We start from the raw sequence: 24324 nt of genomic DNA on the forward strand, positions 1-24324 counted from the left end.
CCAGCTAAGAAATGGACCATAGCAATGCACACTGTGACTGTCTGGATTATTAAGGGCAGAGGACATGGAGCCATGTAATAACTCTAAGGGAGAAGAGGCAGGAAATTTTCTCAGTGACCGGCAGTTATTATGTCTATTTGCTAACACTGCAGGCCCTGCATTTCTGGTGTCCACCACCCACAGAAACTCTGCCCTGTTCCCTGGCAGTCTGCAGACCGAGACGCTTAACAGCTCTTTCATCCAGAGTCTTGTGTTTGCTTATGCCCATTGCAGTTAATATAGGATGATAATATTCGCTTTAGCTAGTTAATGTCCAACCTGAACTGGCAACTGGGTGCCTGTCTGACAGAGTAAATCACAGAACAAGAAAATTTTCCTATACTGAAGAGAAGCACACGTAATTAACTAGATCCATCAGAAAAGTTGTAATCATGACCTAGAAAGTGTCTAACAGACGTGATTATTGGATTCTGCTGTTGAGAATGACCCTTAAAATCACAATCCTAATACACTAGAAGGTGGGAATAACCATTTTTGTGCACCTACTGTATGCAGAGAGCACTTTATATAGCTTATCTCTTTAGATTCACAGCTACAAGATGGGTCTGATTATAACTCAAATTAGTCTAATGACCACATACCTCCTAGGGACAGTGAGATGATTAGATCAATTCTAGAGATGATTAGATCAATTCTAGAACTATTAGCATGCTCTCTGAGCTCACCAAGACAGGCACTTAATATGAGGATACATTAATACTGAATTCCAGAAAAAGCTCACTTGGCCAGTCTCCATTATTTCCCTGCTTGTGATTATTCTGTATGGCATACAGAGTTTATTTTTCCACTAACAAAGAAAGGGTTTATTTGGTTGGGTTACAGGGGCTAAACCTACTCTGTGAAATTGAGTATTTCACGCGTATTGAACTGGTTTTCAGGTCTTTAGTACATGAATTTGGGATAGTTGAGCATAAGACAGCTCTTCTAAAATAGTAGTTATAATGTGATGCAGTCAGGTCATACTGGCGAATCATGGGTTTCACTTCCCAAATCCATGTTCAGTGACTTCATGTTGATAGTCTGAACTAGGCTATGATGGGAATATTTGCACCAAGGATATTGGAAAATTGCATCAAGCAGGCTTCTCCCCCAAGAGCCAGTTGTTAAACACTTACCAGCGCATCAAAGCAAGCCCTCTGCTTGGAAACCATCACTCAGGAAGTTGTCAAGTTATCTGGATGGCAGTGAACTACTCTTCAAAAAGCAGACTGAAAGACTGACACCTTAGCCTGACCTTGATCCAATGAGTTTCCATGAATGAGAAAATTCTATGCCAACCTGAGATAAGTCTTATTCACATGGCAATTTTACTTTTCCTTTGAGTAATTCCTTCAGCCTCTCTCTGTACCTTCATTTTTCCATCGTAATACTAAAAGCATCTAGACACTATTTTTTCCTCCTCCTCATTTGCAATAAATCATTTTAGCCTCCCAGTCAAGAGAAGTAACAAAATCCCACCCATGTAATCCTCTGATTTCCTCCAGAAATATTCTAGAACCACTCATCCTGCGTAGTATGCCCTCTGTCCCCAAAGCAGGGCAGCCACTGCTCATTAACTGACTGTCCCCATGTGCTGGAACTTCAGAGCAATGTCCAGCTGAGACCAAAGGAGACATGGTGGGAGGTTTCCCCACTGCTTCCTGAAAACTAGCTGGTGGCAGGATATAACTAATTCCCCCCTAGAGCTGTAGAAACTGCTGGAGCTACCGAAATAAATCATCAAAAGTTTCATCCTGGGACACTTTTTCCAGACAAAGAGGTCCACTTACAACATTATCTAGAGATTTTCGCTTGTGGCTTAGACACTGCAGTGAACCTGACATTTATTTCTACTCTGCAGCCTGGTCGGGGGCTTAGCTGGACAGAAGTGTTTGCTTTAGAGATGAGGGGACACAAGAGTCCCTAATATATGTAGCCTTGCTCCTTGTCCTGAAACACCTTTTAGGGCTCCTTCTTCCTGCCAACCCTGGGACGTAGGTGACTTACTTCTTTCCCAGGTGTTTCTTTGTTTTTTCATTCTTGGTGAAAACTGTGTGAATGTTACACTGCCACACAATCAAAAGAATGGTGACTTAGGTCACAATCTGTGTAGTGATTTTGTGGACTTTTAATAATTGCATTACATTCCTGACAATTTCTACCACTACCACCACCCCCAAGAAGTGCAAGGTGCATCTGACATGCCCCTTCCACACACCTCACCCAGTGTGCTGATCTGAAGGCCACCCTCAAAATCACCCCCATTTGAGGAGGAAGGTCAGAGAACTGAAATACTTTCTCTCTCTCTGTCTCTCTCTCTATCTCTCTCTCTATATATATATATGTATATATATACATAAACACACATATATATACATATATATATTTCAAGTAAGTATATATATATATATATATATATATATATATATATATATATATTTCAAGACATTTCATCTGGAAAACCTCCCATCTGATGGAAGTAGCAGTACTCAAATATTATTTTTGGTAGGACTCTTTTTTTTCAGAACATTTTCAGGACTAAGGGGTAAATGAATGAGAAACATAAATTCAGTTTTGTTTAAAAGGGTCAGGAGGGTTTCAAGATTAAGAGAACCAATGCTTGGAGCAAAACATGATTTGAGTTTTATTGAACCAAGGAGACTGAAAAAAATGTCTGGAACACTCAGAAAAATCTTTATCAAGGCTCAGCACTCCTGGGACTCATCGTTAAGTTTATAAAATTCAGAGCTGATGAGTTGTGTGCTGTGTGTGTCTGCTTGAGCTTATGACTCACCTCTAAGCCTTGGCTGTAAGAATCTCAGCCTCCAGGATTATACTTAAGGGTCCAAATGTAGTTTATTTCCCCCTCTGCTCCACACAGACACCAACAAGGATCTTCACCCCTGATTACCTTGGGGTAATTTGTCAATCAAAAGATGGGAAAGGGGCTTCCCTGGTGGTGCAGTGGTTGAGAATCTGCCTGCCAATGCAGGGGACACAGGTTCGAGCCCTGGTCTGGGAAGACCCCACACGCCGCGGAGCGACTGGGCCCGTGAGCCACAACTACTGAGCCTGCGCGTCTGGAGCCTCTGCTCCGCAACAAGAGAGGCCGCGACAGTGAGAGGCCCGCGCACTGTGATGAAGAGTGGCCCCCGCTCGCCGCAACTAGAGAAAGCCCTCGCACAGAAACGAAGACCCAACACAGCCAAAAATAAATAAATTAAAAAAAAAAAAAAAAAAAAAAAAGATGGTGTTAAAGTTGCCCAGAATAAACCAACAAACTATGTATAGGGGAGAGTAAAAAATTACATTTTCAAATGCCAGCATGCTATCACTAATATAGTCTCCAATGTAACCAACATAGTTTAGGCAACATTAAAAATGAATCTCTGGAAACATGAAAAATATGATAAAAGAGATAGCACAGCATTCAATTTCATGCACACTGTCACATAAATTATTTGCAGCTCGAGTATGTTATGCTCTTTTAAATTTCCCTCTGGGTACAGTTTTAATGGCATCCCACAAGTTTCAATATGTCATATTTTCATTGTCATTTACTTCAAAATACTTTCTGATTTCCAGGAGATTTCTTCTTTGATACATGGGACACTTAGGAATTAGAACCATGTTGCTTGATTTCCAGACATTTGGAGATTTCCTTGTTTGCTTTTTACTCTTGATTTCTTGTTTAATTTCCCTTTGGACAGAAAACATTCTGAATAATTTCAGTTCTTTGAACTTCTTTGAGATTGGCTTTAGGAGCCAGGAAACGATCAATTTTGGTAAGTGTTCAATGTGCACTTGGAAAGGGTGTGTATTCTATGATTGTTGGGTAAAGAGATCTACATGTGTCAGTGAGGCCAAGTTTGTTCATTGCATTGCTCATATCTTCTATACCCTTACTGATCTTTTGTTTTATCAGTTTCTGAGAGAGGTGTTTTAAAATCTCCAATTCTGATTATGAATTTGCTATTTCTCCTTTTGGGTCTGTCAGCCTTTGCTTTATATGTATTTTGAAGTTATATTCTTATTGCATACTAATTTAGAATTTTGTTATGTCTTCCTAGTGAATGGCCCCTTTCATTATGAAAACTTCCTCTTTCTCTCCAGCAAAGCTTCTTGCCTTAAAGTTTATTTTAGCTGATGTTAAAATAGCCATGACAGGATTTCTTGATTCATATTTGCATGCTGTATCCTTTTACATTCTTTTACTTTTGCCTTTGCTGTGTCTTTATGCTTGCAAGCAGCATTTAGTTAAGGTTTGGTTATAACTTGAAGATTACTCTCTTGTATGGAAGATTTTCTATTTGCTTTTGTATTTCAGCAGTTTTACTGTGATGTTCCTAGGTGTGGTTTTTCTTTGTGATTATCTGCTTGAGGTTTGTAGTGCTTCTTGAATCTGTGGCTTGATTTATTATATCCATTTTTAAAATGCTCATTTATTTATCTCTTCAAATATTGCTTCAGCATCATTCTTTATCTCCTTCCTTTTTGGAACTCCAATTATACCTAAGTTAGAATTTTTCATCATGTCTTATGCTCTTATCTGTACTTCCCATTTTTTTCTCTCTTGTGCATCAGGAAGTATATTCTTCTCTCGACCTATCTACCAAATCATTAATTTTCTCGTCATCTGTGCATAACCTACTGATAAATTGGTCTATTTAGTTGTTAATTTTGGATAATACACTTTTCAATTCTAGAATTTTAAACTTACTTACTTGTATATATTCTGGTCCTCTGGTAGAATTCTCCACCTTTTTATCTATTTTCTTGAGCATATTTCATTATTATTTTAAAGCCCATGCTTGATTGGTCCAATGTCTAAATCCCATAGATCTATTACTGCATTGCTATATTCTATCTTTTTCTTTTGGTCCTGTCTCTTAATATGCCTGGCAAGTTTTCAATGAAAAACGGACATTAGAATAAAAAATCTGTAAACTACCTAGCTCAGCCTTCAACTCCTAGGAGGTAACAGAGTAGGGGCAGATAAACTTAATCCAAACAGGGACTGAGCTATTTTGAGGCTGGATTTCAATCTCTGTAAGGCCTGATCTATTTCTAACTTGTTCTTGCTCCTAGAATGTAATCCTTCCGGGGTCAAACTGAAAGCCTGGGTGTTTACCAGGAACCCTCCTCCTAGGAAGACCCAGAACTCCAGCACTTAACTCCCAACACTGTGAGCCTGCCAAAAGCTCTGTTTGGCTCTACCACATTTTGGCCATGGCTTTTGCTCAGTCTCTCTTGACCTGTGTCACTTAGGAATTAGCAAAAGCCTTGAGGGAATAAGCAGCTAGAGCTACCAGGCTCATTTCTCTGTGGCCCCTCCAATCTGGGCCCCTCAAGTCCTGAATGTCTTTGTGGCACTGATCCAGTTTTTGTCTTCCCAGATTCCTGAGAGTTCTGCTCACATTCTTTGCTTAGCAGACCATTTTTGCTCAGTTTCTCAATCTCATTACCCATGCCACTTTATATACACTTGAGTTAAAAAGCAACATTGATTGTCAGACTCACTTTAATGAGTTTTTCTTCCCTCCAGAATCATGGCTTCTAAAGTTCAGGCTATCTTGGTAGCTCTCCAAACAGATGTGATTTTCTTAATCCTCCTTTTCTAGCTTTTCTCAGTGAGAGGTCAGCTCTGCTACAAGAAAGCTTACAATATCAGGGCCTTTCTGGCTTCTGTGCCTTTTCATATGCTGTTCCTTTGTCCCTCTTCCTTCAAGACTCAAGTAAATTATCACCTCCCCTTGAAATCTTCCCTGCGGCCCCTCCTGGTCCCCCTCCATCCAAGTGGCATTAGTTAAGAGCTTCCTCCTCTTGGCTCCCAGTGTCTTAGCCATATCCACACTGCTTGGAATGATTTGCCAATGAAGAATTCCAGACCAGCAATTCACAATATTCTACAAACAGGAATATTATATTTGGCCCATGCTGTATGTATAAATGTTAAATTCCTTGATAACAGCTAGGAATCAGGACACAAATCATCTTTTAATAGTAGCATCTCTTGAAAGATCTGAAGATCTGGACTCACCAGGCTTAAATTCTACATGACAACAACTGGCTGCATAACAGCTATTTCCCTTTCATGGGGCAATGGCTCTCCAGCTCTCAGTCCCCACCACTCTCTATGGTTGTACATACATCATCCAACTCATCTAAATTACCTACCAACTAATATTGGCATTTGAGTTTGTAATTCTTGGTCTATGTGTGTGCCCTACCCATCAGTCTAAGAACTCCGTATGAACACATATTATATCTTTTCATCTCTCTCCCAATACCTGTCACATTCCTGGCATGCCAGAGAAGGTCAGTCCACAGTTTTAGACATATCTCTGCAAGAATGCTACCCTAGCATTTTTAGAGCAGTAAGACTATTCTGTAGGATACTATAATGGTGGATACATGGCATTATACATTTGTCAAAACCTATAGAACTATACCACACCAAGAGTGAACTCAAATGTAAATTATGGGCTTTAATTAAAAATAATATATCAATCCTGGTTTTTCAATTGTAACAAATATACCACACCAATGCAAGATGTTAAAACAGGGGACACTGTGAGGGTGGGGTACATAAGAACTCTCTATTTTCTGTGCAATTTTTCTATAAACTTAAAACCATTCTAAAAATAACCTCTACTAGAAAAACAAATACATACAAATGCTACCTATCAGAGTGATAAAAGGGAGCAACTAAATCCAGCAAAATAAGTTTCTCCCATGGGATTCAGGTCAGGAGACAAGAGCAGAAATACTTACCAAAGGACACCCACCTATACCACCACTTTTAGGGGCAGCAGGAAAATAAGGCTTTCCTGCCTGGGTTTGTGGGTAAGGGGTGACTAAGACACACTTAAAGTCGTGGCTGGTCTGCCTTATGCACTCTTGGTCAGGGATACTGGAAAGACAGGAGGAAGTTCACATAATAGCCTACAGAGGAAACTAGGCTGACCCCCAAATCGGCCCAAAAAGGCCAGCAGGAGAGCAGCAAATAGAGCCTGTTTCCCACTCTCTGGGACCTGGATCCACCCTACTCCACCGTGCAATGGAGGATTTTCCAGGTCTGATGTTTTTCCTTATGTTTTACATTCAGTGTAATAGGGGATTTTGCCTTCAACCACCCTGCCCGCTCATCCTAATGTGCTAATTCATTTTTTCAGTAGCCCTTTTTCCCTCTTCTGCATCTGTGTTACTTATCAAGCTTCAGAAGGAAAGAGGGAAGCAAAGACTTGTAGATTGTAAGCTCCATGAGAGCAGGGAACAGAGTTGTTTCATTCACTGAGATACACATAGTAGGTACTTAATTGATAGTTGTTGAGTGAGTGAATAAAGAATCCTGCAAGAATGCAGCTTCAAATCACAAAGTGGCAGAGCGTGGCAATGGGGCCTCCGTTGTGGCGCGTTATCTTATAAGCCACTCTTCAATCAAACGTGCAGGTATTTCCAAGGCCCACCCACATCCGTTCATCCTCTGCCCCGTGCCATCCCATCTCTCTTCGGGCTGCATGGCTGCATGGCTGCGGGCACGCTCAAGGAGCTCCCTGCTGGGAGCCGTGGGCACTGCAAGGTGACCCCTTGCTCTTGCCTGTTCTGACCATGGGAGAAGGTCAGTCCCAGCTCTGCTAACAAGAAACTTCTTCGCGTATGTCAAGCTGGATAGTGACCTGGACACCCTCAGAGCAGACTTTCCATGGAAAATAAAAGTGTGTTTTGCTTGTTTGATGAATGGTTTTGGTAAAATGTTTTCTTACTCTTCTTCCTAGACATCGCCTGGTGGTATTACCAGTATCAGAGAGGTAAAAAAGTTTAAACTAACTTGACTACTTTGGTCACATTACTTTCAGTGGGAGAGCTTCTTAATCACGTATATATTTTGTAATTCGTCTTCTCACTGACCAACTTTCTGTGCCCCTTAACAGCAAACCCCACCTAAATAGAAACAGTTGGAAACATTCTTTTAGAGACAAGTTACAGGAAAAATTTTGCTCCCCTTAAGAAACTGATATGTTTTTCTCTCACAGACAATAAGATATATGTAACATCTCAGAGCCAATTTGTGGCTCAAGTGTAGTAACTGCTTAGAACAAATGACCTGAATTTCTATGTTCTCTTTTTCCCCGTGGTCTCGACCTCCTAATCTAATCAATATTTTCTGAGGCAGTTTTTCCTATTATCTTATCTCCTTTCATTTTATTATATGTATTTCATATAATCAGCTTCAAGTCCTTTGTGAAACAAAGCAGAATGTGTTTAAATAAACAAATAGTGAGGAAGAGAGAGGTGGTAGCCTGGGTGATGTGAGGTAGGAGAATGGTAGTGGGTGGAAGGGCAAGTAGGTATAGATCAGGAGCCAAAAACTCAGATGCCTGCAGGACCAAGCAGGGAACACAAATGAAGTAAGTGAGCCAGGGGTGAAGAGAGGGCGCACTAGAGGCTTTCACTGCTCAGAGGGATCAGCCCCTGCTCAGCTCTGATAAACTGTTACCTTGTGAGAAGCTGAGACCAAAGTTGTCAGAGAATCCCATTTTCCAAGAGAAATCAGAAATCCAAACTTGTGCATGAATCTCTCAACTTTAAATGCTGGAAATTCCAAACAAAATTAAAACACATTTTATGGGCCAAACATGACCTATCTTTGGACTGTGTTCATGCCAATGACCAACACATTTTGTAACCTCAAAACTAAATGGGTGGTTACACAATCCAATCCGGAGACCCCATGATGGAGAAAATATTTTCCAGTACAGGAAGAAGGAGATGGTCACAGCCCTGGTCTTTGGTCATGCAATGGTTATGGACCTAACAGAGGAGACCCTCAGCAGAGAGAAGACCAAAGACTTGGGCCCTCCTATTGCTCATAGTCTAAGGGCCTCACTTGTACACGGGCACAGAGCTTGTCAAGAACAGAACTCTGGTTACAAGAACAGAACTCTGGTTACAACCAATTTGCAGTTTCGTGCTCGAGGGAAGCAGGAGCCATTGTAGAGGCACATGGAAGCCAGATCTCTAAAACAGGCCCTGTACTGGCTGGATTTGAGGTCCAGTCCTGTCACCAGCTGGCTATGTGACCTAGGACTCAGGCAAAGCCAGTTAGTGACAGAGTGTGGAAGACATCTCCCGTGCTAGAAGTCCTCAACATGGGCTCCATGTGTTTGAAAGATACAGGAACTCATGGAAAGTATAGGCAAAGTGCCACGGTTAGGTGCATTTTCTTTTTCTAAGAGGGCCTATAGCTTTCACCCACACTCAGAAGAGTCTGTGACCCCCAAACATTAAGGTCCACATAATCTGAATCATCTCCTCCAAACTTTCCTTCAGTCTGGGAATTACCTGTGTAGCATCCTCTACAGTTGGTTATTCTGTCTTGCTTTAACTGCCCCCAGTGACAGATTGTTCGTCACTTTTTAAGGTACTTATAGTTAGAAAACTCTTGATCTGTTAGGACCCCCATCTTCCTAATATTCTGATGGAGAGGGTAATGTTCCCCCGCTTCCCACCACACACAAAGTTTTAGTGGGACAACAGGCATGAAAACATTTTACAGCGTAAAAGTAGTTTACAAACAAAAGGTATTCTGATTTATTCTTGTTAGGTAGTGATCACCATTGTATTAGATCTCTGGGTTAATTTTTATCTTTATCATCCAACTCAACCTGACTTAGTAACTGGCTCAACATCATTTTTAATAATAAAAATAATAATAACAAGCAACACTTGGCCTCAGAAACTCTTACCAAACCTCAGAAGAAACTGTCAAGGAGGCTCGCATCTGTTAATTCTGTTTCCTCTTCCTCCAACCAGAGAGCTGGGCCACCCCCCTTCCCTTAGTGGGACCGCCTGGATAGCACTCAGAGGCTCCCCGGGGGAAAGCAAGGATTTTAAAACCTCCACAGCCCCTCTCAGAGTTTCTTCAGAATATATTTACAGTGGCCAGAACCATGAAGCATACAGAGAAAGAGAAGGGAGAGCTGATGTGAGGGAGAAGAATGCTTAAATTATGCAGAAGCCATCGCAGAGGCACCCATAAGGTTGCTACGAGTGTAGGCCAATTAAATTAGTGTTTTCCATTCCCAAATCATGACCATGAGAGTCACAATCAGCACATTTTTATAAAGGAATGATTAAATTTGAGAACAGAGTATATCCCACATTACTGAGGGAAAGTACCATCTCATGAAATGGTACTCTATTTCATGAAACCCTTGCTTCAAAACATTTTATAAAATTTTCCCTTTATGTATACTGGATTGTGATGTAAATTGTAATTCTAACTATGAAACACAGTAAAAAAAAAATTCAAGAACCACTGGTTTAAGCCCCTAACACCCACCGTGCGGGTGATTTCCCAGCATCAGCATCTTGAATCCCAAATATGTAAATTTCCTTCAGCAACTGATGTTACCATAGTCTGACAATTAGAGGGTGATGAAGAAGCAAAACAAAACAAAAGCTTGGCAGTCAATATTCAGATGTTACAGAATCTCTTCGATACAGAAACTGATCCTGCTGGTCAGACAGTAAACAAACCAGTTCTATCTTAATGAAGTGGTTTTAATATTTGATATATCTGTAATCACTTAGTGCATTTTTAATGAAAGAGACAGTAAGCAACTGCAGTTTCTGAGTCAGAAAGATTCTCTCAAACTTCTGCAAAGAGATTTCCCTGAGCTTGTGAAGAATCTAATCACAATACTGAAAAAAAAAATCTTTTAAGCTTCTGGATAAGATAAACTCGAAAATGTATACTAGATGCCTTCAAAAATACATCTTTTCTTCCAAAAATACATCTGTGTCTTCCTTATTTATATTTTAATATAACTTTCACCTCTTTTCAGGGTTAAACATCTGTGTACTTTTAAAAATAAAATTGCTATTAAATCTAACACTAGGAAATTTAAACCAACAACTTGATTTCTAATTTTAAATGAGTTGAAAATATATGTGAGTATTCTGAATTAGACTTAAGTGGGGTTTTTTGTTTGTTTGAGAATGCTGCAGTATTTAAGTAATTGCTACTTGTTAGCTAGAAACATAACACTATTTAAAGACTCTATTCAAATTATAAGGAAATTGGCCACTTGCAGCTATTTTGCATAAACAGTCTTATTTATATTGAATAATCTGCTTTACTCTCTGTAGGATAAGATGATATGTGTTTCCCAGTATGTAAGAAAGATGACAATTGGGAATTGTTACCAGGTTCTTCTGTCTCCCTTGGAACCTTACCCAAATGTCCATTACCTTAGAGAGGAGGTATAAGATATAAACTCACTTTGACGGATTCCTTTTGCATTGAGATCAGAGTCTCAAAGGAAAAGTGACAATCGCGGAGAGAATCTGATGCAAAAAGACTGACACTGGCTAGGGAAATGCACACAGTGTAATGCACCTGCTCATCCTGTTCTCTCAGATAGAAACTCAGCCTGTCCTCACTCTCCATCATCATGGAGTGATGCCCATCTCTTCACTACTCTTGCCAGCCCATATTTACAGTTGTTCAATACATGGATTTGGTGATGCCTGCATGGCAACAAAGGGCCAAGAAGGTTAGATGGCAATTGATTCTTGATTGGAGTAAATTTATAGAAAGCATTCTGGCAGGGCCCAGAGGAAAACACTCACTTACCGTCTGTGATGGTAAAACGTTGAAAGTTATACTTATTTAGATTTTGTGATCCTACAGTAGGAGATGGACAGAGCAATGGGATACTTTAAATGACACTTTCTAAATAACTAGTGCAAAATTATATTGCCTTGTATAATAGTACGTGTAGGAGGGATAAACTACTACTTAAAACAACTGTTTTTAGAGCCCTTCAAATACTTCAGAAGCATTCATTTATATAAAGTAGCTCCCATTTAAGTCATTTTCCTATTATTTAAGGATGTCTGGTAGATATTACAATACCGGGAAGTGCATTCATATTTTTAAATTAATACTTAACATGCTGTAATTTGTACTTTTTGCCAAATCAAGCTAGTCTTCCTCTAGTTTCCTAAATGGTGAGAGTTCTCTATGGTTTTTTTAATAAATTTGTCTCCCTTTGCTGTTTGGAGGATGTTAGTCAATCTGCTCACTTACCTGTGTCTCTAGAATATTCAGATGGTTCAATGGGCAGCAAACTGAATATGCAGAGCAGTTACTCTGAAAGAAAAGGAAATGTTTTCATATGGACTTATCTTTAGCACTTCTGCCCTCATCTCCACTTGGAACACGTTTATCTCCAAGGCTCAAGCTCCCTCCCTAGGTGGTATCCGACACAGCTGGAGTAATGGCTGGACTGATGGTAAGACAGAAAGTGACTGAGCAGGGAGGTGGGGTTCACAGCAGGGAGGTCATCTGCAGTGTGACCCCCAGCCCATGACCCTATGTCTCAGGTCACCACACCACCCTTTTGACAGCCCAGACTGTGGGCTGACAAGTGACCACCAAGGTTAGCCGCTTCAATGCCATCTCCTCTGGTTCCAGATAAGATTGAAGACGAGTTGGAGATGACCATGGTTTGCCATCGGCCTGAGGGACTGGAGCAGCTTGAGGCCCAGACCAACTTCACCAAGAGGGAGCTGCAAGTCCTTTATCGAGGCTTCAAAAATGTAAGACCCACACGGCCTCTGAAGGCCCAGGCAGGATTTCCCATTTGGGACTAAGCTCTCCCAAATGCCAAAGGGACCCATCAGAGAGATTTTTGCACATGTGTAGTTGTAAAAGGAAGGCCAAATCTATAAAGGAAACAGGAGAGCAAGGTCACCTGGCTAGAGAAAGATGCCAGGCAAGAATGAGGCAGTCTCAGTAGATGGGAAACTGGCCAACAGCCCAGAGACTTCACAGGATGGCACAGCCTTGGCCCAGATACTAGCCTTAGCATAACCCATGCACACTGTCAATATTGTTAGTGCCCCAGAAATGATGGGATTTAGGTCTGCTGCTAACCAAGCTCACAGACTGAAGTACAAGCCTGATAGCCAATGTATTAATTTACCTCATTATTTCATATATTTAGCCTCATGATAGCCTTGCTGGAAAGGTACCGGTAGCCCCATTTTACAGGTAAGGACACTGAAAATCAGAGACTGACTCACTCCAAGTTACAAAGCTTAGAAGGGGCTGAGCCAGGATCCAAACCCAGGTCTTTCTAATCCCGAAGCCCAGACTCTTTCCACCTCACAGTGCCCGTTCTCTGATGACATCTCATCATTTTGCAAAGCAGCTTCAGTCCTAAGGTGGAACTATCTCCCAGCCACTCACCTTGGAGATACGGAGGTACACAGGTGGTTGCCCAGTCCCTGCCCACCAGGGATCACAAGGAACCCCGAGGCTCTCAGACACTCCCACTAATTCTCCCCCCTTCACACAGGAGTGCCCCAGTGGTGTGGTCAATGAAGAAACATTCAAGCAGATCTACGCTCAGTTTTTCCCTCATGGAGGTGAGTCTGATCTTGAAACAGATCTCTCCTGGCTCCCTCTCTTCATCCTCTGGCAGCCTTCCTTCCTCCAAGTTCATACTTCCTTATCATCTGCCTCCTCCTCAAGGTTGGGGAGAACTCAGAGCAGAATTCCTCCCTTATTGCAAGGTGTGGAATTCACTAAAGCTTTAGCAGAAAAGAGCTCTGAAAATGGACCTTCTCCCAGAGAGCAGAGTGATAAAGCAATATCACAAAATCTCCTAACAGCTCTATAAGGCTGGTATTGTTATCTGCGATCCGGGCAACTACATCTCAGGCTAAGCAGTTCACGGAACATTGCACAGCTAGTGAGTGGCAGACCAGAATTTGATCCCAAAGAAGTGTCTGTCTAAAGCTTTGCCATGATAGGCCTACCACTGTGCTATACTCCATCCTTTCCTTAAAACTGCTTTCCTTGAAAAAGAACTTTAGCAAATACCAGAGACTATAAAAATAAAGGAATCCAAAAAGACGCAGGTTGAATAAAATTGTGCTTATAAATCAGGTGAGCAAGTGTGCCAGGCTCACAGCCGCTATGTCACTCCGCCTGACTCCTGCAGGAACCTGCTCTGACCCCACGGGTCTGGGGCATCAGAGGCTCTTCCTGTGGTTTCAATGTGTCACGTGCCAACTTACTTCCTGCCCCAGGAGCCATCTCCTGCAGGACCCCTTCCCCGGGTCCTGATGAAACAGAGATCCAAGTGTCCCAGACACTTCTTGGGCTCCGTTTCTCATGGACCTCTTCAGCAGCCTTCTTAGGTGTGGGACCCAGTACAGCACCCCTCCCCCAGCCGGGGGCAGCTTCACCCCATGCAGGCCCCAGAGCCAATGTTTGTTGAATCCTATGGAGCCATTCTTATATTGAGTTTTGACTATGTGGCAGGCTTGATGATGGTTTTGATGCTATGGCTATATGAAAAGTTTAACATTGTGCAGAGATGGGAAGGTGAAGCTCAGAGAGGTTGTGTTAGATGCCTGGGGTCACACAGCTAGGTAGTAACAGAGCTGCTCTCCAAGTCCAGGTCTGTCTGCTCCCTAATGGGTGCTCATTCCATGGCATTGTGCTGCCACTCAGAAGAGCATCTTCTCCACACAAGTACCGTGTCATTCATCCAACAAGAATTATACACATAGACAGGCAGGAGCGTCTCTCTCTGGGGATGGCTAGACTTAGGAGCAAGGGCCTGTCTCAGCTCTTGCCAGAACTTCCCACCTAAACCCCAGAAAAGCCAAACGGGTCCCAGGTCACAGCAGCAGTTTTTCCCACTCTGTAATCTCCTTTCTACCACCCTAGCATCACTCTCTTCTCTTTCTTACTGTTTTCAAGTGATCTCACTCCCCTCTGCAGGACCCCTGCTCCCATCACCTGCTTTTCCTTCTGTGCCTTGCAGATGCCAGCATGTATGCCCATTACCTCTTCCACGCCTTCGACACCACGCAGACGGGCTCCGTGAAGTTCGAGGTATGCTTGTCTCTGGGAGGCCCCGGGTCCCCATCACTCTTCCTCTAAACCGTGGAGGTGTTGGAAGAAGGAGTGGACCATCAAATGCTTCAGTCCTTTACCATTTAACAAGGATTTCCTGAAGATAGAAGAAGCAACTGCCCTTATCCTCCAGGAACTCAGGACCTCAGGGACTAACGATAACAGTCTAATCGCTCACATGCACACCGCGCTGACCAGGCTGCAGTCGCTGTACTTAGTGCTTTGCATGTATTAACTCATTTAATCCTCACAGTAACCCTAACAAGGTAGGGTTCTATTATTTGTTATCAGTTTACAGAAGAGGAAAGTAAGGCAGAGAGAGATTGAGTGGCTTTCTCAAGGTCAAACAGTAAGTGGTAAAGGAGGGCTTTGAACTCAGGTGGTATGTTTCCAGAGTCCACGTTCTTAGCCACCAGATGATGCCACCACTTGTACAATAATTGTAGCCATGGGATAAGGCAACAGTAGGTGTCAGCACACACTGAGCTCCGTTCTTCCTCCAGAAGCTCCTTCCCCAAAATGGGGCAAGGTAGGCAATGGAAGGGGGGTGGGGCTGTTCACTGAGCTTGGCCACATCCTTCTGGGGACAGAGGACCTGGGAGATACCATTCTGTAAAAGCAGTCACAGAGTCTGACCCAAAGGCAAAGCTTCACCCCACCCGATGGCTTGGTGGTTAATGTCTCTCATGCCTCTTCCACTTCTCAGGACTTTGTAACCGCTCTGTCAATTTTACTGAGAGGAACCGTCCATGAGAAACTAAGGTGGACATTTAATTTGTATGACATCAATAAAGATGGATACATAAACAAAGAGGTAAGTGAGCTGAGGCCAGGGGCATGAGAGAGCTACAGGGAAAGCACCTAATTAGAGAGAAAACAGCCTTAGTCATGAGGATGAAATGGTCCAAATGAGGAGGGATCTGCTTTGGGGCAGAAGTGGTTCCTGACAAAATGAAGGTCACCTTTGACCTCCCCCATTGCCCTACCCTGCCCTGGCCACGGGCACTCAAGGAAGGGTTAAGCAGATTCATTCACTCTCACTTATTCAATGCACATTCTAAAGGGGGTATAAATAATTTATTTCAGTGTAGAGTAACCCCTCCCACGGGAATTTGCATTTTAACAGGTTAACAGCCACAAGTTAAAGGTAAAAACTGGAATAGTAGCATTGCAGGCATCACCTAGAAGAGAAAAGGCAGATCTTTGAGGAAGAGGAGATTCCAGTTGAATCATATTAGCCACAACCTATTTTGCCTACTAATAAAACCTCAGAAGGGGGTCAGGTGCAGCCATCTCTAAATAAATCATCACAAATAAATTTCTGAATCTTCACTGCTTGACACTTTTAGAGCCTCAAAGTATATGTGGTATCTAGATAGTGAAATACCCACAGGTCTATCTCAAAACTCACTTTGGTATCTACTGTATCCTGGCATCTCAGTCAAAGCTTGGATTTAGCATCTTATAGCATCCCACTTCCTGAGCTCCTATGTGCCAGGCACAGTGCCTGGAGTTACAAATGTCATCTCTAATCCTCACCTCAACCCTGCAGATTTCTCTCCAATTTTCATTCCTCATTCATTCAGTCATGGATTTGCTCAACATATATTTGAGGGCTTATTAGGTGTTCTAGGTGCTGAAGATAAAGTGGTGAACAATCCCCAAAATGTGAAAATCCTAATATCCACTAATAGCAGATGTGGTAAAGATTCCAGTAAATACATATAATGGAATGACAGGTGGCCATTTAAAACCATGTAAGAGCAATAAGATATAAAAATTTGTATGTTACATTTTAAAAATCACTTTATACAGTAGTATATATAATATTATCTCAACTTTGTAAATAATTAAATGCTTCTATATATACTCAATATATTATACTCCAAAATATTCAAATACTACTTTACAAAATATACAAAGAAAGGACCCTAAAATGAGACTTATAACAAGATCTTCAACCTTGATTCAACCACTATTCCATCACTGAATAATCTTACTAACTCCTGCTCCCTTTTTTTAATTTGCAAACTAGACAAAACTGTCCCCATTAATACTCATCAGACCTTTCTGGATGGCAGGATTAATAAAGTACTCCTTAAAAGGAAAAGAAAGTGTGAATAAGCAGCTTCTTAGAAAAGATTGCTGGATCTTCTCCAGGCAGTCATTTGGAAATAGTTTCATCAAAACTGTAGGCAATGAAAATCCTGAGAGAGCAATCAAAATTTATCTTTAAGTCTTTTATGTTATAAAACTTACTCAGGAAATAAACCTATAGCCATATGGGTGTTAAGGACTTGTAAAGCACACATCTTTAATTAAACACATGGACAGAGATATATATTTCTTAGTTCTGTCCATTGTTAGGACCTAAGAGCAATGACACTCCCAGAGCAATGAGTAGACCTAGCACCCAGATCTTGGTTTCTAAATATCATTCTCCAATAAAAAGAACCAGCCTCCTTGGACTTGGTTGATTCCAGGCCTGGGAAAGAGAAAATACAAAAAGATGATCCTGGAGCTTCTTGCAGTGTTGAAAAAAATGGGAGTGCTATTTAAAAAAAAGAAAAGATGGCGGGCGGGCTATGTCAAAGAACCACAGAAGTCAGCCTGAAGGAGTTCCCAACAGCCAAAGCCAGAACAATTTGGGCAACAAAATACAAATTGATAGTTTTGGGTTATAATCTATAAAATAAAGTAAATGTCCATGAGTCCTAATATATATGTACAAATAATATATTATGTATTTGAATAAATAATAAATATGTATTTAAATCAATGAATACATAAACAAATGGGGGAGGGGAAGGACAACTCTTCCTTAAAGAAGAATTCCAATTAATAAACATAGAAGGAATAAAGAAAATACAAAATCCCCATTAAGCAAACATTACAGTAATAATTTTTGCAGGCAAGATCCACTAACAGATTCTAAGATCAGTGGGGAAGCTTGACAGGCACCACCTTAATCAAGTGATCAAGGTTAACATCGCCAGTAATAAGACATAGCAACACCATGTACCTCTTTGATATGTTGCACCAAGAAGGATATAACATCACTTCTACGGTATTCTTGTCAAAAATGCATAACTTCAGTCTAATCATAAGACAACCAGGAACTAACCCAAACTGAGAGACATTCTACAAAATAACTGACCAGTACTCATATCAAAAGAGTCATGGTCTCCAAAGACAAAGACAGAATGAGGCACTGTCACAGATCAGAGGAGACTAAGGAGACACAACAATTGAATGCGATGTGGGATCCTTGAACATAAAAAGGCGTTGGGGAAAAAACTGATGGAGCTTGAATAAGCTCTATAGTTTAATAGTTTTGTGGCATTGTTTATAGTGTCGTAGTTACTGGTATTGTAGCATTATTACTTTCCTAGCTTTCATCATTGTGCTGTGGTTATGCAAGTTGTTAGCATTAGGGGAAGCTGGGTCAAAGGTATACATGAGTGCTCTGTACTATTTTTGCAAGTTTTGTGTAAGTCTAAAATGATTAATAATAGGTTAAAAAACAAAACAAAAACAATTAAATAAAATAAGCACATGGAATGAGGCGTAGCAGCAAGGAACCCAAGATAGAAGCTGTCCCCTGGGTCTCTGTAGACACTCCATCAAATATCCTGAAGACAAGGCTGCCTTCCTACATTCTTTTCCCCCGTTCCAAGTAGGGGATGGGGAAGCCCATGGAACACTACTTCTGGTCAGTGTGATCAGGAAAACACCACAGAGCCACTCAACGGTGACTGGGCTCCCAGCCCATGGCAGGCGTGGTGCCAGGTGCAGAGAACTTAGCAATGAGGATCAAGCATGTGTCCTCAGAACTCACATTCTTGGGGAAACAGATCTACAGAGCAATAAAAAGAACAAGTTAATTATTTTAATGTGTATGTGCTGATCACTTATTCCATATCAATGAAAGATTAGAAAGGAAATATGAAAGAATTTGTAACATCTATCTGGCCCCACCAATCAAGAATGGTAATTTTTGCCTTTGTAGAAAGGGATCTTTTGGTTACAAAGCTAGAAAATGATCAACATAAACGAGCTTAAGCTGAGAGATTTCATGTAAAGATATAGGTAGTTTCTCTAAAAAGTCTTTTAAAAAATAAATAATTTTTTAAAGTGAAAAAGAAGATATAGGTCGTTTGGTGTAACACATTTAATCCCCATTCAAGCTAGAAATTGTTAGTCTCCCCCTACATCACACCAGTCTCCTCTTCTTATTCCTCTCTTTCCTCTCCCTCCTCCAGCATTGTCTTAGGTCAAGTTGGTCACACTCTCCTCTGCAGGAATGATGGGTTCGAGTTGGCAGCAACATGGGGGGCGGGGGCGGGGCAGGGGGGAAGACCTCAGAGGAGGTTTTAGTGGATAGGGTAACCATTCTCAGACGCTGCCTCTCCGGGGCTTCTCTTGGTCCCTGTTACTACCTCTGTCTTCTTCAACTGCTTTTCTCAGAGAGAGAGAGAGAGAGAGAGAGCGTGTTTGTGTGTGTGTGTGTGTGTGTGTGCACGTGTGCTCATGAGAATATTTCTCTGTCCTCCCCCGTGTCCCACCTCCCTTCTCCCTCTACTCCTCTACTCTCCTCACTTCTTTTCTTTCTCTCCCTTTCTCCCAGAATTCCTCTCATCTCCTCTACTCCATCTGCTCCCGTCTACTCTTTATGGAAGTTCTTCCCTGTAATAGAATGATTTTCGGTATCTGCTCTCCCCTGATCTCAGCTAAATCCCGGAAATGGTTTGCCCATGGCACCAACTCCAACTCTTCACTCAAACTTCTCAAGAGATAAAAACAGAGTGGCTCAGCTCTGTAGTTGGATGTCCACATTTGTTCCAATCAGCTGTGGTCACAGTGACAGGTCACCTGGTACAAACACAGCCACCCAGGCCAACCATTCAAAGGAATTATGGAGCAGAGAGAGGGTCTTCCAAAAATGGGGTGTGGGCTGATCAGTACATGAATATGTCCACTCAGGTCCCACTTATAACCCCTCACTGAGGAAGGCTCAGGAAGAGGCAAGCTACCCAAGAGCTTCTGACGACAAAGAGAATTTTCCACTGCCCTCTCTCTGGAAGGAGGCTCCCAGAATATATCCCCTTCAGCTTGCTTTCTAACGCCCTCTCATGAGCTGAAGAAGTTCCTCTTAATCACTTTCATTCTCAAGGGGGACAAAGAGCCCCAGACTGTCACCCAGAAGAGCTTAACTTCCTGGTTCCCATACTGTGTGCTTCTATGTCCCCTCTCCAGGAGATGATGGACATTGTCAAAGCCATCTATGACATGATGGGGAAATACACGTATCCTGTGCTTAAAGAAGACACTCCAAGGCAGCACGTGGACGTCTTCTTCCAGGTAAGAGCACACACCTGTGCGTGAGCTTTAAGCTCAACTTACATCAGTCAACCCACAAGCCTCTGAGCAGTGGTTTGTGTCCAAGTCTGCACTACAGATGGTAGGAAACAGAAAAGAATTACAAGATGTATTGCCCTCCAGGAATAGATTATCTCATTAAATGGACAAGTATACACTACAGAAGAGAATAAGGAAGAATATTATTAAGTATAAGTGGTAGAGTATGGACTCTGAATTCCATAAAAATGGTTGGGGGATCAGAGTAAACAGAGAAGACATCATTAAGCACATCTGTGTAGGTGTTAAGCATTTGTGTCTGGGGAGTAAGGGGAAATCAGGTGGAAACTAGGGTGGGTTGGAAACTAGGGTGAGATCTTTAGACCGAAGAGTTTAGCTTTGCTCTGGTAAAAAGTAAGTGCTGTTAGTCCGTGAATAGAAGAGTGGCAAAATCTTAATGGTGTGCTAATAAAAAAATTAACCTAGCAGGAGAGTATCAGAGAAGATCAGAGCTCATTCTAGTCTAATCCTCTCACTTTGCAGATGGGAAAAGCAGAGGCTCAGAGAGGCTTAAAGACTCACTCAAGGTCACACAGTAAGTGACAGAGACAGAAGTAGAACCTCTCATGTCCAGTGTTCTTTCTGCCAAATGGACAGGCTAGAAGTGAGACTGGGAAAGACATGTTAGGGTGTCAGCAGAATAATCTGGTGATGAGAAGATGAGCATCTACAGCAAGTTTTTTAATTTGAAGGAAGCTCATGGGGGTCAAAGTGCTGTAACCAGGGCCTGGGTGGAGTTTTCTGTCCAGTGAAAGACCATCCTAATTCTCGGGGGAATGTTGGTTAACAGAAAGCAAGTTTTGGAATGCATATCACCAGATTCTTTAAAGTGCTTCTTGTTGGGTCTTTCAGAAAATGGACAAAAATAAAGATGGCATCGTGACTTTAGACGAATTTCTTGAATCCTGTCAGGAGGTAAGGAGAGATCTCAGGGCAGAAAACCTCTATATCTGGGAAGGGAAATCTGGGACAGGCAGAAGGGAGAAAATGAGAAACCTGCAATTTCTCAGATTAGAGCCACCACCATCACCATCACCAGCAACAACTCAGAATTTCAACAATCTCCACTCCTCAGACTGGTCTGTGGCTAGTCTTGGGTAAGCACAGGCTGAGCCACACAGACTAAGAAGGGGGATGTGAAAGCCCAGAGGGGGCTCTCTGTGAAACTACAGACTTCCAAGTGGGCAACACTGTCATTTTTCAGTCTTCCTCTGGCTTGATGACCCACTCCCCAGACTACAAGGGAGTAGCTGGGAAAAAAATCTAAAGCTGTGATTCTTAAACCATAGTGTGCATAAGAATTGCCTGGGATGATTCTAAAAATGCACATTTCCAGGCCTCAACCCAGAGACTCTAGATCTGGGATGGGGATCTAGAAATCTTCATGTTAACAAAAGTGCCCTGACCAATGCTTCTAAAACTTTAGTGTGCAAACCAGCCTCCTTGAAGTTCTTGTTAAAATGCAGATTCCCATTCAGAAGGTCAAGGGTGAAGCTGATGTTGCTAAAAGGATAAACTGGCCCCAGAGTCAGCCAGAGACTGAACTGGAAATAACTGCTTTCCTCTAATTTAGAAAAATGCATTTATACTCCTACCTTTTCTCAGAAAGGTGCACAGTTACTCTGAGTTCCAGCCAATAAGAACTGCAAATGCAAGAAAGCTGGGGAGACGTTATTAACATGTAGTGAGCACCTACCAAGTTTTAGGTACATTAAGTAAACCTCACGTAATGTAAACAACCCTGAGCAGTAGGGTCACTACGTAGTCAAAATATTTAATAACTAGAGTAGACTGAGAATTGATCATTCTTAACTGACTTTGACCAATGCCCTGGAGCAGTGCCCTAAAGAACCCCTGCTAAAGTTGGTATTAACCTGTTAGTTAATGGATCTTTCGGTAGTCTAGGGGTTCTGGATCAGTTACCAGGTAGCCAGGTAGCTAGAGAGGCTCAGGTCAGCAGCTATTTACCAACAGGATTAGAAACATTTCCACATTTTAATCATTATGAACTAGCTGAACATCAGTATTCATCATACCCATTTTAAAGAAAACTGAGGCACTGCAGGTTAAGAGATGTGGTTAAAGCACAATAAGTGATAGAGATGGAACTTGAACTCCATCGTTCTAATTTTAAATACCATGCCCTAGTGTACCATGCTTTTTTGACTTTGCTTAACAGTTTTTTAATCAATTTAGTTTCTCACATTAGCAAGCGATATTGATTAATTAACTCACTTCTTTTTCACAACCCACCCTATAAGTAGATACTATGATCAATGCCATTGCACACACGAAGGAACTGAGGCACAGAGAGACTAAGTAACTTGCCTAAGGTCACTCAGCTCTTAAGTGACAGAGCCAGGATTAGAATCTAGGCAGCCTGACTTCCGAATCCATATACTTAACTGTCAGGCAATTATACCTCCCTGTTCTAGAAACTTTTAAAAGATTTCAAATACCCATAATCAACTTTGTTGATTTCCTCTACTTTAGGTCTCTTTTCTATTTCATTTATGTGTGCTCTAAATTATTTCCTTCCTTCTGCTTTTTTACTTTAATTCAATTTTTTAGGTTTTCTTTCTAGATTTTTGAGATGGAGGTTTAGATCATTGATTTTCAACCATTCTTCTCTAATATATGCATTTAAAGGGATACATTTTCCTCTGAGTACTGCTTTAGATCCCCAAAATGTTGATATGTCACATTTTCATTATATTTTAATTCAAAATATTTTTCTCTGACCCATGGAATTAGAAATGTGTTGTTTAATATCTAAATATTTGAGGATTTTCCACATTCCATACTTACTCCTTAGAGAATATACAATAGAAAAATGTAAAATAGAATAGAATAAAAAAGAAAAAAACATGTGATCATCTCCATAGGTATAGACCAAGCATTTGATAAAAATGCAATTGCCCACAGCTTCTTAAAAGAAGTAGTCCTTGCTGGTTTACTGGATAATTTGGGGTTTGTTTTTTTTTTCTGAATTCCTCTTTAAAGCCAGAGAAGGTGCTTCTCCCTTTGAACTTCTCACTTTCTAGGTCCCCACCTACCCCTTACTCCCTGTTTCTCACACCCTTGCAGAGTTCTTTCTGAATAGGAAACCCATTCTGGAGATGTACTCTGGAGATCTGAGAAGTTATAGAGCTTCTCAGGGAGAAGCCTCAGAGAATTCTAACCATCATCTTCTCCCCCTCCTCCCATCCCAGGATGACAACATCATGAGGTCCCTCCAGCTGTTCCAAAATGTCATGTAACTGTGAACACAGCCATTCGGCTCTCAGAGACGTTACTAAACAACCAACTTAACACCTTGATCGGCCCTCCTTCTGATTTTACACGCGGACTCTTGGGACAGAAACACATTTTGCACTTTGGAAGAATTCTCTGCAAAGACATGTTGTGGAGCCCAGGATCACGTGGCTCAGTCTCTGATTGCCAGGGCTTCCTCCTCCCTCTTCTTGAGAGAGACAAGATGAAATCGGGTTTGCTTTGGAAGCATGCTCACCTCTTCGTACTGCTGCCCTATGGAAGGTCCCTCTGCTTGAGCTTAAACAGTAGTGCACACTTTTCTGCTTGCGTGCCCCAGCCTACTGCCTCCAAGTCCAGCAGACCTTGATGTATCTGGAAGCAAGATGACCTGAGCCAAATGCACATCAACTTCTGATGGTCTCCCAAACCAATGTGCCTGTTTCTCTTTCTTTGGTGGGAAGAATGAGTATTATACAGAACAATTAGAATCTACCATGACCAGATTGGGAGAGCCAGCGCCTAACATATGTAGGATACGACTGAATTACTAAGCATGGCATTGTCTGATGACCCCAACTGCACATGTCCTTTGTTTCCAGAGGCAAGGACAATAATGCTCTCTCATATTAGCATATGTGCTGGTGGTGCAAGTCCCTTAACATGCATACGAA

The 24324-nt window shown here is 41.7% G+C and overlaps 1 protein-coding gene across 4 annotated transcripts in view; it reads left to right on the forward strand.

Moving 5' to 3' along the window:
• Window positions 1-23658, forward strand: part of KCNIP1 (potassium voltage-gated channel interacting protein 1) — a 346372-nt gene extending 322714 nt beyond the window's left edge. For 2 of the 4 annotated variants that reach the window (XM_068534614.1, XM_068534617.1), the window contains exons 2-9: window positions 7818-7850; window positions 12524-12648; window positions 13410-13479; window positions 14889-14959; window positions 15687-15794; window positions 20237-20341; window positions 21251-21313; window positions 23611-23658. In XM_068534614.1, coding sequence (XP_068390715.1) covers window positions 7818-7850; window positions 12524-12648; window positions 13410-13479; window positions 14889-14959; window positions 15687-15794; window positions 20237-20341; window positions 21251-21313; window positions 23611-23658 — 623 coding nt within the window. The remainder of the gene's footprint in view (window positions 1-7817; window positions 7851-12523; window positions 12649-13409; window positions 13480-14888; window positions 14960-15686; window positions 15795-20236; window positions 20342-21250; window positions 21314-23610) is intronic. The other 2 variants (XM_068534615.1, XM_068534616.1) reach the window with 1 other exon arrangement.
• The last annotated feature ends 666 nt before the right edge of the window (window positions 23659-24324 follow it).

This window comes from Eschrichtius robustus, chromosome 2 (genome assembly GCF_028021215.1).
Source record: "Eschrichtius robustus isolate mEscRob2 chromosome 2, mEscRob2.pri, whole genome shotgun sequence".
NCBI classification, from domain to species: domain Eukaryota; kingdom Metazoa; phylum Chordata; class Mammalia; order Artiodactyla; family Eschrichtiidae; genus Eschrichtius; species Eschrichtius robustus.